Source organism: Cololabis saira, chromosome 10 (genome assembly GCF_033807715.1).
Source record: "Cololabis saira isolate AMF1-May2022 chromosome 10, fColSai1.1, whole genome shotgun sequence".
NCBI classification, from domain to species: domain Eukaryota; kingdom Metazoa; phylum Chordata; class Actinopteri; order Beloniformes; family Belonidae; genus Cololabis; species Cololabis saira.
This window is the reverse complement of record NC_084596.1, coordinates 13,971,650-13,988,888: the sequence shown is the minus strand read 5'-3', so window position 1 is coordinate 13,988,888 and position 17,239 is coordinate 13,971,650. Positions and strand designations below refer to the sequence as shown.

General features: G+C 38.9%; 1 protein-coding gene across 2 annotated transcripts in view; it reads left to right on the top strand.

The window, feature by feature from the left end:
* LOC133451869 (activin receptor type-2B-like) overlaps positions 1-16,975 on the top strand; it is an 18,208-nt gene extending 1,233 nt beyond the window's left edge. Inside the window, exons 2-11 of one of the 2 annotated variants that reach the window (XM_061731018.1) lie at positions 1,238-1,445; positions 8,646-8,752; positions 10,255-10,406; positions 11,324-11,467; positions 11,691-11,834; positions 12,851-12,999; positions 14,532-14,646; positions 14,746-14,884; positions 15,129-15,259; positions 16,647-16,975. In XM_061731018.1, the coding sequence (XP_061587002.1) occupies positions 1,238-1,445; positions 8,646-8,752; positions 10,255-10,406; positions 11,324-11,467; positions 11,691-11,834; positions 12,851-12,999; positions 14,532-14,646; positions 14,746-14,884; positions 15,129-15,259; positions 16,647-16,841 (1,484 nt within the window). In that variant the 3' untranslated portion in view covers positions 16,842-16,975. Of the gene's footprint in view, positions 1-1,237; positions 1,446-8,645; positions 8,762-10,254; positions 10,407-11,323; positions 11,468-11,690; positions 11,835-12,850; positions 13,000-14,531; positions 14,647-14,745; positions 14,885-15,128; positions 15,260-16,646 lie in introns of both variants that reach the window. The other variant, XM_061731017.1, reaches the window with a different exon arrangement.
* The last annotated feature ends 264 nt before the right edge of the window (positions 16,976-17,239 follow it).

Genomic DNA, 17,239 nt, shown 5'->3' with positions numbered 1-17,239 from the left:
GTGTGTATATGTATGTGTATGTGTGTGTATGTATATAAAGCTGTGAGCTCATTCTTGACTTGTGTTGAAATTTTAATTGAGCCACAGCAGCCTCCTGTGCGTCAAATGGGGCTGCAGTGAATGTATTTATGGTTTATAGATTACAACACGGAGAGTACAGTAAGCTGCTTCTCCAGAAATCATGTTGCAGTGTAAAAAAAAAAGAGCTCAGCTCAGTGGGAGGGGGGCAGGGAATGATCTTGTAGTAAAAGTCCTCCCAGATCATGTGACCACAGATATCAGAAATGCCATCTCGGCTCAATGGAGCATTGAACATCTCTGCTATAGGAGTGTGTGAGTGAATTTGTGTGTTTTAATCCCCTTCTACATTTTTTTTTTTTTTTATGCTTACACTTTGTAACAAGCATGATGTTTGGTCATTTCATGCATCCCTATATGATATAATGAAGTCCATTGTATGCTGCTGCACAGCTAAACGTGTGAATGTGTGTGTGTGTAATGGGTTGGTGGGGGTAACGCTGGGGGATGGGCAGGCTCCTGTATAGGCAGGGATTTAAAGAGACAGCCACTATTTTTCTCTGAACAAAGATTAAGCATTGAATTTCCAAGATATTCAAATGACATGTACATCTTATCTGCTTCTGTTATTTTTGGGTCTGTATCCAATATCGGAGTCCATTTTTTTTCCCCCAATAACAACCTTTCCTACGAATAAATGAAGACTGGCAGCTATTATAACCCCATAGTTAAGCTGGAACAAGTGTTTTACTTTAAAATGGTCCCTAAAGAAGACAGTCTTATCTGCCTTCACAGATGTGTCTCAAGAGTAGGAATCCTTATCTATAGAAGTACGAAGCCAGCGTGTGTGTGTGTGTGTGTGTGTGTGCCCTGTTTCTATACCACAGCAGGGTGATCATTGTTTTATAGCTAATTAAATTCTGTAATTTCTCCATCCATTTTGCCGGTTTCCCCCATCTCTGAAAAGATTTTTTTTTTTTTTAGTCAATGGGATTATGCTGAGCCAGTATTCAACAATTTCTTTGCCCAGAGGAACTCCCTTTTCACTACAGAGAGCTCCCAGAGCTGGCTACAAGCCAGAGTGATGATGGAGTCTCTGCTCCAAGATGTTTCTTCATGGCACACAAAGTGGATTCTGCGCCATATGTCTGTGCTTTTTCGCTGTTGAGGTTCAATTCATTACGATCCAAGCTGACCAAGGCCCTTCTGTCCGTATCAGGGTACAGTCTCGGGGAAGCGGAGACCCGGGAGTGCGTCTACTACAATGATAATTGGCGTACGGAGAGGACCAACCAGAGTGGCTTCGAGCGCTGCGAAGGGGAGAAGGACAAGAGACTGCACTGTTATGCCTCCTGGCTCAACTCCTCAGGGACCATCAAGCTGGTGAAGAAAGGCTGCTGGCTGGATGACTTCAACTGCTATGACAGGTCTGGGCTCCGTTTGTATTTACATTTGTACCGGGAGAAATGTGTGATCAGAGCGCCCATGTGTTGTCACATGTTACTTTTTCTCCCTCTCATTCTCTCACACTTTCAAGGACACAAAAAGATCTGATGACGAAACAATTATTGTTCTGCATTTGTTGTGTTAATTAGGCATTTGGTTTTCTCATACTTGAATTTGAATATCTATTTTAGGCTTTGTTTTATTTTTAAAAGAAAAAACTGTTCAAACACGTGACTGTTTTTGAACAATTGATCAAAAACTTACATTACATAGACACATATGACCATTTAAATGACAGTTTACAAAATAATCTTTCCAATTTTGGTTTAGACCAAAAGTTGAACTCTATCATACTAAAAATGTAACACCTATTATCCCTTACGTTTTCCAAAAACCTGCACGTTTCAGAACTCACTGGAACTCTGTGATCATGCATCAGTGGTGTAACATTTGCAAAAATAACATCCAGCTGAAAAGGTATTACAGTTTATCCTGTTTTATAGACCAGAATTCTACTTCTCTTCTCTTTAGATCTAAAAGAGCAGTGTATGAAACATTAAGGCAAGCCTTTTCTTCCAAAACCCTTTTTGGTACATCTGTTGTGATGTTATTTATTTAATCTCGTATACACTCGGGTCCAGAAGTGGACTGTCAGAGATTTTTGCCTTTCATACACTGACTACGTTTACATGCAGTCAAAATTCGGGTTATTGCTAATATTTCGGTTACTGAAACATTCGGAATATTCCGTTTCCATGCGTGAGCAAACAGGGTTATCCCTGTATACATGGTGATTAATCATTCGGGATATCGGGATCAAAACAGCGACGCACGGAGAACGTCATGACGTGATTTCCGCTTCTTCTTCCTGTATCCAAATTCAAAACAAATGCTGCTTCGCGCAACTTTTCGCTCAGATTCTTGTAAATCTCACTATCCCGGTACTTTCTACCATCTACAAATGCCAAAATGTTCATATCCTTCATTACATTTATGAAGTGATTAGTCTCCTCCTCACTCCAAAAGTGTGGCGTGGTCTTGTGTTTCTCCGTGTTTTAGAAGAACTTCCTGGACTCAAAAGACCAGGATTCCTTGCGAACAGAACATGCGCAGAAAACAAATTCATGTTCCGTTTGATGGGGATATTCCGTTTGGTGTTTACATGACCCAATATTAAGGTTTTAAAAGGAGTAACCCAGGGCTCACATTCGGGTTTTTAAAAACCTGAATATGAGCAAATTCGGGTTATTCAAAGGGGTTATTGGTGTTTACATGGCCGTGCAAACCCGGGTTATTGCTAATATTCGTGTTTTAAAAGGGTTATTGTCTGCATGTAAACGCAGTCAGTGTTGCAATGAAATAAAACATGTTGTGATCCGTGGCTTCAACTAACGACTATTCCGATAGTCGGCTATTGAAACGATTAGTCGACTAATCTGATTATGAATCTCATAATTATTAACTGGCTCTTATTTAGCTCTCAATTTTTACATTTTGCATGAGATTGCTTATATTATGTACTAATTAAAAATAAAAGAGAAAAAAGATGTACACTTCATTCAAAAACACTTATTTTTTTAACGTAGCTACCAGTCGCCATGGTGTTGCATCGGTTGCCGCCATATTGGTTACCTGGTTACTCTATTGCACATGTGCAGCTCAGCAGAGATGGGAAGAAATGAAGATGCCTTACTCTGCTGAAAAACATACGTTGTGCCGGAGAAATGCATGCGCACAATAGCAGCTAAACGCTTTTGTGCGCATTCATTTTTCAGCAGAGATAAGAAGGAAGAAAGGAGATACTTCACTTTTATTCTTTTTTTTTGACAGACAATAGTCAACAATTATATTTATTGGCGACTGTTTTAATCATGGATTTTTGTCGACAAACTCAACTAATCGTTGCAGTCCTATTGTGACCTAAATGTAGACATCGATCACACAAAAAAAAACGTACCGTAACTCGTAATACTAGTGGACCTTACTGTAGAGAACAGCTTTTCACAGTAAGGAAAACAATTTTGGCTCAAATTTTTATTCTAATGCCACTATTTCAGCAAATGATGTGAAACTTTTCTTGGTTATTTTGCCTCTTTGCGTTTCATTTGTAAAACTATTTATGATGCCTTTGTGCCGCCTTAAGGCAGACACCTATAAAAGATTCAAAACAAGTTTTGTATTGAATTCCTTTGTCCGCTTATTGTGGCGTCAACGTCAGGTTTGTGAAGAAATTCAGGACATCTAACATCCAAGTTATACAGCTCGGTTGCTATGATGCTGCCAGATGGGGTTTGCAACGTAATGTGTCAAAGAAGGAGTTGCCATCTGTGCAGCTGTGCAGGCTGTACAGTTCTTTTTTTGTATTTTTTGGAGTGCAAAGGACGACACTACTTGCAGAACACAACCACTCAGCTGAACACAGACACACACACACAAACGTTTCTCTCTCAACATGCACTCTATTTTGAATTTAATGGAAGATTTGAATTGGAAACCTACTGCAATCTCATATTTTAATAGCAAAGGGTAGACAGCTGGACTTAAATTAGTGACCAATTTTAATGGTAGCTAATGTTTCTGGAAAACTATTACTGAGCAGCAGGCTGCATACTTCCATCCTTTTCTTAGTTTACTCTGCTGTCAAAAGCTGCTTTTTCTGCGATTGGCCTCTGATGTTTCCTCTGCCATGATGTAAAGATGACAAACGTGTCCCAAATTGCAAGTTTCTGACTTTCTAAACTCGGCAGAGCTCCAGACTAAAAGTCTTTACTAGGAGCTCTGTAGCCTCAAACTGAACTATTGTAAAGGGCACATCACTCAGTTCTCCTAGTTTAACCTCTGTACTGGTGAACAGTGGACAACGCTACCTTTCACTTTACTCCATTCCTCTTTTTTTTAAACATTTCTGTGTCCCTTGAGCTTCATGAATGGCAGTTCCTGCTTGTGCTGTGTTGAGTTTTGCTTTCATTTTGGCCTCTTCTAGTAGTTTTCTCCTTACAAAATGCTCTGTAGAAGGTATTCCCATTTTATTTCTTCTAGAACAGTGTCTCCTAACCTGGGGTCCGGGACCCCCCTGGGGGGGCGCCAGAGATCTCTGGGGGGCGCGAAACTTTGTACTTTATATTTGCGAATGAGTCATTCATAAGACATTGTTAAGAATAATTTATGAATGTCTTGAATATTATTTGGGTTTTTTATACATGGGTGACAAACACAGGAAATTATTTCATACCTTATTATTATTATTATTATTATATCATTACTCAACATTTAATTTACTCCGACAGGTTGTTAAAGAAAAATGTTTAAAAAAATTTGGTCTCATATTAAATTAGACATTTTTCAGAAATGTTTTTATGTCCTTTTTATGTCCTTTTGTGCGTATTTTATACATTGGGGACATTGGAGAAAAACAAAGTCATATGTATACAGAGTAAACCAAAGAGAAATGTATCAAAAAAACATAATTAATGTTAATTTTTTCAATTTAAGACTATTTTGGTGCTAGTACGTAAAGGGCGGGGGGCCTGGCTGGTCTTAGACACAAGTAGGGGGGCTCCAAGGAAAAAAGTTGGGAACCACTGCTCTAGAGTATTTCTTTTGTCAGGAAACTCTTGATGACGTAGTGGATGATTAGATATATTGAACACGGCACAAGACTCTTTCAACATAAAAGTCAGGAAATTTGCAGTTTGGACTGTAGTATGTGTAAGGGAAAAAAACAAATGGATAAATAAATAATGGCACAGGCTCAAAACAATCAGTTTGGAATCCTGTTTATTAAAAACTTGGATACCAAATTCATGCTGTGCTAGTGTGAGCTCCTGAGTGGTTAGTGGGCATGTTGTGTTCACTTGAAGGGGAGAGGAGAGGGGAGCATAAAAAACATGTGGATTTTCAAGTACCTATTTAGCGGTCAGCACTCACTCCGGTCAAGCTGAAAATGGTCCAAGTCCGGTCACCAGCTGAGCAATCAGTGCAACCCTAGTTAGCAAGCATTCACTCCCATTTCCACGGAGACACGGACATACAAGCACAGGCGGTGCCTGGATACAGTCAGATATAGAGGTGTTTTTGGACTGTTGGGCTTGTGTGCAGGGCTCCAGAGTGCGACCTATTAGGTCGCATATGCGACCTAATTTATTAAGGTGCGAGTTAAAATTTAATGAGGTCGCGCCGGTGCTACTTGCAAGAGGACTAGTGGAAAAAAAAAATATATGTATATTTTTTTTTCACTCGGGTGTGTTAGTGCATTAATGGAGTGGTTGATAATACAATCTTACTTTCTGGCTCATTACTGCGAGTCCTATTTCTCCTCTCTCTCTGTCTGACTGCACCTGGTACGGTCTGCGCACGTTACGTGCGTACACGCAGCGCGCTCAAAAAGGTAAACAAAGCGCAGTATGAAGCGGTCTATAGTCGATTATTTTAAGAAGAAAGATGTGCCAGAGGCTGGTGGAGGAGGAGGAGAATGGTTAGCAGAGGGAACGACAAGAATCGGATTCTTCTTCTTCTGATGAAGAGAGTGACAGGTTGGCGAAAGACCCGGGGGAGAGTGGGGAGAAGAAAAAAAAGTACAGCTTTCAACAACAATGGCACGGTTCCCGTGGTTAAGATACGAGGGACAGGCCCAGGCCCGGTTCTACGAGGGTGCATCAGCATTGCACCCTCAGTTTATGTGTTTGCTCAGTTGAAAAGACGAAAAGAAAACTGATAAATGCGCCCGCGTTAAGCCTCATTTATGGTTCCGCGTTAAATCTACGGCGTCGGGTACGCGGCGACGCGCAGGGTACGCACCGTCCCTGCGTATCCTACGCCGTAAGATCTGCGTTGGTGTAACGCGGTACCATAAATCAGCCAGTGTCCGTCACTCATTTGCGTCCAGCGCGCAGTTTCCTGCAGCAGCAAGACGCTGCTCTCTGCTGCTCCGTTAACACAAAGTAACCATGGATATTCAGAAGTGGTTCAAGCACAACCACGCCAGCAAGTTTACAGGACTGTCTCAGAAAATTAGAATATTGTGATAAAGTTCTTTTATTTTCTGTAATGCAATTAAAAAAACAAAAATGTCATACATTCTGGATTCATTACAAATCAACTGAAATATTGCAAGCCTTTTATTATTTTAATATTGCTGATTATGGCGTACAGTTTAGGATTAAGATTCCCAGAATATTCTAATTTTTTGAGATAGGATATTTGAGTTTTCTTAAGCTGTAAGCATGATCAGCAATATTAAAATAATAAAAGGCTTGCAATATTTCAGTTGATTTTTAATGAATCCAGAATGTATGACATTTTTGCATTACAGAAAATAAAGGACTTTATCACAATATTCTAATTTTCTGAGACAGTCCTGTATATTAATGGTTATATTGATTTTTGTTGCTAGATTGTCTGATGGGTGAGGTAGTCCAGACTAAATGTAGCATTTTCTTGGTTCTGCAGCGATATTGCTGCAAAAATGCACTTTACCATAAAGTCACCTTAATTAGCCTAACATTAGTTAGTACATTAACATTACTAAGCATTTATATAAATTATATTATCCAACTTTTAATTTATTAACTAACTCATCACATTAATTAGCCTAACTGTAGGCTATATGTGTTTCCTATACATAATGATTGTTAATCTGTAAACAGTTAATTAATGCTTAATAATGTAACTAATGTTAGCAGTGAAAAATATGGTGCTACCTAATTTGTTTTGGTGCTACTAAATGAAAAGCTAGGTGGCACCAGTGCTACCTGTGAAAAAGTTAGTCTGGAGCCCTGCTTGTGTGATCGGTGATTTAAGATGCTAACACACAACACAGCACGGTGCCAGGAAAACGTCAGAAACTAATTTCCAAAAGTAGTGATTGATGTAAAGGAAAATGCCCTGCGACCGGCACATCTCTCCCGTCGGTTCTCTCTCTGCAAACGGCCTCACGGCTCCCGTGAACAGTTCAGAGTCCACCACAGTGTCCGTGGCTGGTTTTGGCAGATGGTTATGGTGGGTACTCAGGGTTTTGTAAGTTAGGGGGCTTTATGTGCTACTGTAGGATTTGTACCGCACAGACTAATTCCATCTGCAGCATTTAGAGCTACCCGGAGACCTCTGATGGCTCATGAAAGCTCCAGGCTGGAGAAAAGAAACCCAAAGTAATTCTATCCTAGATGACGTGCACGTGTGTGTGTGTGTCAAATACCTTTTTCTTTTTTTTGCAATGTTTTATACCATTTGTGATATTTAAACTTTAATTTTGTGATTTTCATGTACTAGTATCCAATTTCTGCTGATTACTGATTCTTGTCATGGAAGTAGTGGTACTTTTACATTAATAAGCAGCATGTAAAAATGTTAACAGGTTATTAAGAATACAGGACTGTCTCAGAAAATTAGAATATTGTGATAAAGTCCTTTTATTTTCTGTAATGCAAAAATGTCATACATTCTGGATTCTTTACAAATCAACTGAAATATTGCAAGCCTTTTATTATTTTAATATTGCTGATCATGGCTTACAGCTTAAGAAAACTCAAATATCCTATCTCAAAAAATTGGAATATTCTGAGAATCTTAAACTGTAAGCCATAATCAGCAATATTAAAATAATAAAAGGCTTGCAATATTTCAGTTGATTTGTAATGAATCCAGAATGTATGACATTTTTGTTTTTTTAATTGCATTACAGAAAATAAAGGACTTTATCACAATATTCTAATTTTCTGAGACAGTTGTGTATATATGCCAGCTTGAAGACCTCAGAAATAAACTTTACGCTGTCAAATAACGTCGATACGGTTGAAATCCATTATGTTGCTGCTAGATTCGTGTTTTTGCACTCCTGCACATTTCCTGTATTATTCCATTGTGTTTGACGCTCCTGTATAATTCAACAACTTTATTGAACTATATTTTGCCATTAAAGAGTTTCTCAGCTCTCATGTTGACACCGATACCTGTAACCAAAGCTAAATGATACATCAGTTTAAGAGTCTAGACAACAAATTGGACTCGTATTACTTTGTCCTCGGAGAGTTCAAGCACCGCAGACAACAACAGTCAGACAACAGTCAGACATCCATCCACATGACTGTTAAACAGCTATGTCATGCATGGAAAAAAGTGTGATCTTTTTGTGTCTATGCCTCAATTTCTGTCTGATCTTTGGGTTTTGTCTCTGGTTGTTCTAGGCAAGAGTGTATCTCCATGGAGGAAAACCCTCAGGTGTTTTTCTGCTGCTGTGAGGGAAACTACTGCAATGAGCGATTCACTCACCTTCCTGACATGATCGGTAATGGCAACCAAGGTGAGTGGCCAATCCATTTTTACGTAAACTGCAAGCAGGACACAGATATTTTTCTTCTTTTGCTGCATTTTTGAGCTTGAAAACACTTTTAGATGGCAATTCTTTACCTCGTGGTAGCTATAAGATTATTAAATTGTTACAGTTTTCAGATCATTTGCCAAAGTTCTAGACTTGTGATCTTTTTGTACTTTCCTCACCTTTTAAACTTATTTGGAAGTGACTTTGGATCATGTGCAGATGCTTGACCTTGAGATCGTTGCATGGTATTGTCGTGTCAGAGCTGGTTTAATCTAGGTGCAATGTCTTCATAAATATTGTCGATTTACTGTTTTAATGATTTAAAATACTGATTTAGGCTATCGAATCTTCATTCATGTCAGCCCTGCTGATTAGTGATGGTGGAAAGGCTTGTGCATGTGTTCCCTTCAGTTCCACATTTTCATTTTGTACTTATTTCTGTTTTTTTTTTTTATTTTCACATATTTTACTAATAGCTATTGCATATGAAAGCTATTTGCTGAGTGCGGAAGTACACTGAGGTTGTTTGACTTAAGTGTTTTGCTGGATCCAGTACTTTTGTGTGTGTAGTCAGACTAAGAGGTTTAAAAATATATCTTTCAAGGTTACTTGGAGCGTTTCCTCACATTCACAGCAGTGACTCCTTTTGATAGTCAAAGATCAAGGCTGGATAATCTCCATGAAAGTTCCTCTCTTTTAAAACCAGCTCTTGCCATCCGTGGTGGGGGCTTACACTGACTACGTTTACATGCGGTCAAAATTCGGGTTATTGCTAATATTCCGGTTACTGAAACATTCGGAATATTCCGTTTACATGAGTGAGCAAACAGGGTTATCCCTGTTTACATGGTAATTAATCATTCGGGACATCTCCATCAAAACAGCGACGCACGGAGAACGTGATGACGCAATTAGTGTCATTTCCGCTGCTTCTTCCTGTATCCAAATTCAAAACAAATGCTGCTTTGCGCAACTTTTCGCTCATCTTCTTGTAAATCTCGCTATCCCGGTACTTTCTACCGTCTACAAATGCCAAAATGTTCATATCCTTCATTACATTTATGAAGTGTTTAGTCTCCTCCTCACTCCAAAAGTGTGGCGTGGTCTTGTGTTTCTCCGTGTTTATAAGAACTTCCTGGACTCAAAAGACCAGGATTCCTTGGGAACAGAGCATGCGCAGAAAACAAATTCATGTTCCGTTTGATCGGGATATTCCGTTAGGCGTTTACATGACCCAATATTCAGGTTTTAAAAGGAGTAACCCAGGGGTCATATCTGGGTTTTTAAAAACCGGAATATGAGCAAATTCGGGTTATTCAAAGGGGTTATTGGTGTTTACATGGCCGTGCAAATTTGGGTTATTGCCAATATTCGGGTTTTAAAAGGGTTATTGAGTGCATGTAAACGCAGTCAATGTTGCTTATAACCCACAAGTAATAAAGTTGACATGTAAATATTGTGTTCCTCCTTGACAGTGAAAATCCGGCCTCCACCGCGAGTGCCGTCCCTGCTCAACGTGCTGGTGTACTCGCTGCTGCCGCTCTGCGTCCTGTCCCTGGCCCTGGTCCTGGCGCTGTGGATGTACCGACACCGCAAACCTCCGTACGGCCACGTGGACCTGAGCGAGGTGAGACGCATCAATCCCAACTTTGGGACCCCCTTGAAAATGAGATGGCCAGAGGTGTCAAGTAACGAAGTAGAAATACTTCGTTACCTTACTTAAGTAGAAATTTTGGTTATCTATACTTCACTCGAGTAATTATTTTTCAGACCACCTTTTACTTTTACTCCTTACATTTTCACGCAATTATCTGTACTTTTTACTCCTTACATTTTAAAAACAGCCTCGTTACTCTATTTCATTTGGGCCTTTAAAATAAAACGATCCAGTTAAATTGCTCCATCCGGATAGAGTGAATTTGGTTGTGGTTGTTTCAGATGTTCTTGTCCAGTTTTGTTCTTACATCCGTTCCCTCAGATTCCTGCAACTAAACTTGGATGTACATTCCAATAAAGGTTAGGATAAATGATAACATGCCCCTGAAGTTTGACTTTTTGCACCATTACAATACTTATAGGCAACTAGTCATCATATCTCCTGCTCTCTGAAACACATGTTAATGCTCTATAGTACACATATATGGTTCTTTAATATATTTGCATTATACTAAGATACATTCATTTTCAATGGCTTTTGTCCTTAATGGCTTTTTCCCCCCTTACATTACTTTTACTTTTATACTTTACGTAGTTTTGAAACCAGTACTTTTATATTTTTACTTGAGTAAAAAACTTGAGTTGATACTTCAACTTCTACAGGAGTATTTTTAAACTCTAGTATCTATACTTCTACCTGAGTAATGAATGTGAATACTTTTGACACCTCTGGAGATGGCACATCTCAAGGGGCTATCCTTTAATAAATTCTGAACTCTGAATTTCATCTAAAGGGATCGTCCGAGCAGTTTAGCCTGACTCATTTGGGTGCTGTCACCTTTTGTACTTTGCTAATGTTTGAATACATTTTTTTCCCTGTTTACCTAGGATCCTGGACCTGTACCTCCCTCCCCTCACGTGGGTCTGAAACCACTTCAACTGCTGGAAATTAAAGCTAGGGGTCGCTTCGGTTGTGTGTGGAAGGCCCAATTAATGAGCGAATACGTTGCTGTAAAGATTTTCCCTGTTCAGGTAAGTCAGTAATATCTATATTCTATTTACTTTCGCAGTTATGTGTCTTGGTTCCTGCTTTATATGACCAAATTCCCATAAGATACATGCCCTTAACTCTTTGTGAAAAGCCCCGATGTTTCTGAAATCATCCAAGGTTACTATGCTGTTGTATATGAAAGGACGGCATTCTTTCCTTTGAATCTTCAAGGTGTGCACATGAAACTTTGGCTTGTGTTGACAGGATAAGCAGTCATGGCAAAATGAGCGGGACATATTCGTGACTCCAGGGATGAGGCATGAAAACCTTTTGCGCTACATCGCCGCAGAGAAACACGGAGCCAACCTGGAGACGGAGCTGTGGCTTATCACAGAGTTTCATGAGAGGGTGAGAACGCGTCTCCACACGTGAAGTACTTTAAACTTTAATTAATGAGAGAAACTTATTTCATGTGGCACGTCTGATGTGTACGCTTTTACTCTTGGCAGTAACACAGATTTATTATTTACATTTCTCTGCACATCAATATATTCACGGCTTCATTGCAGATGAATGTTTACAATCCTATTTGTGTTGTAGACGTTTTAAGCAATGTATTGATTAAGGTTGCCCGATCTTCTTAACTATACTGGACTTTCATTTGCTAGAAAAACAATCTATTCTGTCGACTTCAGTTTCAGTTTTCAGTTTTCAGTTTAGTTCAGTTTATTTTTGGTCATGACACAAAAAAAATAAAATAAAATAAAATAAAAAACCAAGAATAAAAATGACAACAAAAAACGAATACACTGTTCAAAGAAAACATAACAAAAAAGTTTCCAGTATACAAATAAACAAATAACATCTAGACCGAAAAAGGGGTAGGCTGAGGCAAAGCTTATTATTTGCCTACCCTCAAAAAGATTAATTAAATTAATGAAATAAAGTAAGAGAAAGACTGCCAGTTAAACAAATTGCTTCTGTGGGGATAACAAACATTCCTCAAAAAATAAAAAAGATTTTTAAAATAAAGGTGCAGTCTACATGTTTCCTTCATCCTTAAAAAAATCAAAGCAAATCACCAATTAAATAAATACCCAATTCAACATCAAGCCACTCATTAATTTAATATAAGGAAATCATCCTTCTTTTCAATGTTTTTTTAAATAAAGTTAAGGTTCTACATAATTTCAAATCTCTATCTAATTTATTCCATACATCCCCCGCTGCCACTGTAGCGTCTCAGTTTGGTGTTGGTTCTGATTGTTGATTTCCTTGGACTTGTGGCTGCAGGAGCAGTCCTTATGTGAGGTTACCGTCGTGGCCTCTCATTGAGAGCTGGATAGTAGCAAGAGCTTCTGGGAAATGGATTTAATCTTGCGCCGTTGTTAATCCCAGGTCCTTTTGTGTTTTTGTGCGTGCAGGGCTCGTTGACAGACCACCTGAAGGGTAACACTGTGACCTGGACTGAGCTGTGTCACATAGCAGAGACCATGTCCCGCGGCTTGGCCTACCTCCATGAGGACATTCCCAGCTACAAGGGAGAGGGGCCCAAACCCACTATTGCACACAGGTAGGAGAAGCAAACCAGAAAACAGTAGGAATGGGCGATATTTTACCGTAAAAAAAAAATCCCCACGGTAAGAATTTGTCATCTCGCGGTAAAAACAATATATTCCCGTTGATGACGTTTTTGTGTAAAGCCGGATTTATGGTTCTGCGTTAAATCCACGCACAACGTAAAGAAAGAAAGAAAGAAAGAAAGATATGAGCAAGAAAGAAAGAAAGAAAGATATGAGCCTGAAAGAAAGAAAGAAAGAAAGAAAGAAAGATATGAACCTGAAAGAAAGAAAGAAAGAAAGAAAGAAAGATATGAACCTGAAAGAAAGAAAGAAAGAAAGATATGAACCTGAACGAAAGAAAGAAAGAAAGAAAGAAAGATATGAGCCTGAACGAAAGAAAGAAAGAAAGAAAGAAAGATATGAGCCTGAACGAAAGAAAGAAAGAAAGATATGAGCCTGAACGAAAGAAAGAAAGAAAGAAAGAAAGAAAGAAAGAAAGAAAGAAAGAAAGAAAGAAAGAAAGATATGAGCCTGAAAGAAAGAAAGAAAGATATGAACCTGAAAGAAAGAAAGAAAGATATGAACCTGAAAGAAAGAAAGAAAGATATGAGCCTGAAAGAAAGAAAGAAAGAAAGATATGAGCCTGAAAGAAAGAAAGAAAGAAAGAAAGAAAGAAAGATATGAGCCTGAAAGAAAGAAAGAAAGAAAGAAAGATATGAGCCTGAAAGAAAGAAAAATAATTCCCGTTGATGACGTTTTTGTGTAACAAACATGGCGGATCTGAGAGCGAGGAGCTTGAGTCATTACAGTTTTGCAGTACAGGTGGACTCATTTAACTGGTTTCTATTAATTCAATGTAATTGGTGTAGTTCAGTAGTATTTAGTATCTTTTAGAGCAGTGATTTGGGGGCTCCAAAGACTGAATGTGGTGATAGATTTATAGTTACAAAGGTGGAGTTGAATTGGTATTTTTTTTATCGTCATTTTTATCATTATCAGGATAAATGCCAGAAATTATTGTGATACATTTTTTAGTCCATATCGCCCATCCCTAGAAAACAGGACAAAAAAAGTTTTTTTGTTTTTTAAAACTACCTAGCAGTGGGAGAACAACTCTGTCTGTTCTCCAACATCATTTTGGTGTCCTAAGCTTTATAAATGCAGCAGTAATCCAAATGTGTAGGAAATACAGATTCACCGAGCTGTGTTGGACTTATAAAAACAAAGCCGGTCTCTTTTTCCTGTAATGTAACCGTGGACCGGACCCTGTCACGCTGGCGCTCTTTCACAAACCTAAATTTGACATTGATTGCCTCAGTTTAAGTGCTCTGTAATATCCACATGATTCATTACCTGACCCACTTCTGAAAACCCCGATAGTAGCCTCTCATATTTTTAGATCAGATGTTTCTCCCCCCCCATCGCTTGTGTGTGAATGAGTAGTTTTGTCTCGGTGTGTGTGGACTAATTCATTTGACTGCTGTGACTAAACGTACCCATTAACAAGGCTATTTTAATGACTATTGTGAAATTCCTTCTTCAGGGACTTCAAGAGTAAGAATGTGATGATAAAAGACGATTTAACTGCAGTCATTGGAGACTTTGGGCTCGCTGTGCGGTTTGAACCAGGAAAGCCCCCAGGAGACACGCACGGCCAGGTACGAACAACTTCCCGCCGGCTTTTTTTAACGTTTACGTCGTCCCCTTTGATAAAGTCGTGCGGATGCTCACGCAAGCCTGAATCCATCTTTGTGAAGGTTGGTACGAGACGGTACATGGCCCCAGAGGTGCTGGAGGGAGCCATCAACTTCCAGCGAGACTCCTTCCTGAGGATAGACATGTACGCCATGGGCCTGGTGCTGTGGGAGCTGGTGTCCCGCTGCACAGAGATGGAGGGTAAGTCCAACAGGGGAGGAATGCCATTTAGGTCCACAGGTGAAAGGTCATTTAGCTTCAGACTGGCCTCATAAACGCAGGATTAGCCTTTTATTTTGTCTGCAAAAGCAAGCCCGATCAGGGCCAAAGTTCTAATGTGGAAATAGCTGCTCTTTATGTCTAATGGACGTGTTGTCGTTTCAAAATCCTGCTCTGGTTATACGATTAAAGCTTTCCTATCTGTTGGCTGACCTTCCATCCTCAGGTACTGTTGGCGAGTACATGCTGCCGTTTGAGGATGAAATAGGTCAGCATCCCTCCCTGGAGGATCTGCAGGATGTGGTTGTGCACAAGAAGATGCGTCCCGTCATTAAGGACTGCTGGCTCAAACATCCTGTGAGTAATTGTGAAAGAATGGCCGCTGCTGTTGAGACGGCAATGCCAGGATGTCTTGCATCCTTTTTTCCACTCAGCATCATAAAATGATCAGTTGCTGCGTAGTTTCTGAAACTTTGCCAGTAATATCCACAGTTTCAAGGCACATGGGTCAATGACGAATAAGGATTTTCAACAGGTCAATTTTAAAATAATTAAAAAAAAGAATATCTATTGCAGTAGTTCAAACATTAAGAATGTTGTGTACACATACATTCATATAAAAAATTTAAATTAAGTGATTTTAGAGTTTTTTGTCAAGATGAATTGGCACTAGCCTTAAAAAAGGTCATGTGGTGCAACCATGATTCATATTAAAATAAATAAATTTCCTTAACATCTTAAAATCTTTTTTTTTTTTTTTTACAAGTTTTCAGTATTATACAAAAATGGTTGTTTTTTTTAACGGTCGCGCCACATGATATTTCATAAAATGGACATCAGTCAAACTTTGTTTGTATATTATGATGGAAATATAAATACAAATGTGTTGCAATCTCACACACTACAAGACAGTTTAGAAATCATGCCAGATAGGGCAGAAGATTGATTTAAAAACATTTAGAGTGATTTCAAAAAAAGTTTTCAAAACAACAGTCCTGGTCGGACGGTCGCACCACATGACATTTTGACGCTTAAAACAACAACAAAATCCCAAATAACTAGTATTTTTTGTAAAATTCAAGTGAGTCCATATGTGGGACAGGTAGTTTATATATTATGTATTTTTTTATCCATTTAAACCTTTTTTTAAATAGAAAAAAAAATCAGTTTTTCAGAAAATATAGGCGTCACGTCATTGACCCATATAAAAAAAATATGTGTACATGGGCGGTATTTTACCGTTCACGATATACCGTCAAAAAAAATTCCCCACGGTAAGAATTTGTCATCTCGCGGTAAAAACGATAAATTCCGTTTTTGTGTAAAGCCGGATTTATGGTTCTGTGTTAAATCGACGCACAACGTACGTGTGCGGGAAAGAAGGAAAGAAAGAAAGAAAGAAAGAAAGAAAGGATAAATTCCCGTTGATACGCGTTTGTGTAACAAACATAGTGGGATCTGAGAGCAAGGAGTCATTACAGTTTTGCAGTACAGGTGGATTCATTTCATTGGTTTTTATTAATTCAATTTAATTGGTGTAGTTTAGTAGCATTTAGTATTCTTTTAGAGCAGATTTATAGTTAAAAGGTGGAGTTGAATTGGTATCTTTTTTATCGTTATCGGGATAAATGCCAGAAATTATCGTGGTACATTTTTTAATCCATACCGCCCAGCCCTAGTGTACATTATAGCACGACGCATCTACTAAACGTGTGTTTCTATAACTTCTTCTTTGCCACGGCAGGGGCTGGGCCAGATCTGCGAGACCATCGAAGAATGCTGGGACCACGACGCAGAGGCGCGACTGTCGGCCGGCTGCGTGGAAGAGCGGATCAGTCAGATCTCCAGGACGATAAGCAGCACTACCTCAGACGGCCCCGTCTCCATTGTGACGTCGCTCATCAATGAAGACCTACCTCCCAAAGAGTCCAGCACCTGAACGGGTGACACCATCCTTCACCTGAGCTCCTGACTATTCTCTTTTTCTTTTCTTTTTTTTTTTATCCAAACTCAGCGGACCTCTGTGAATATTTAACAACTCAACAAAAGAAAAAAAAAAAACAACCTAGCAACTTAAATGCAGCTGCTATTTCATCCCGATACTGGTATTTTTTTTTTTTTTTTTTTTTTTAACCCCTGTTCACCCCTGTTGGATGTTTGTTCTTTGCTTTTAAAGTCAGATCTTACTAACACATCCATCTGCTGTAGTGAAGTAGTAATAAGCTATGCGATGGGCACGTCTGATAACACCCATGTGTCAAATCTTAAACCCTGTCATTACCTCATGTATTTCTTTTGTGTTTAGTCTCTTTTTTCTTTTTTTTTTTTTTTTTTTTT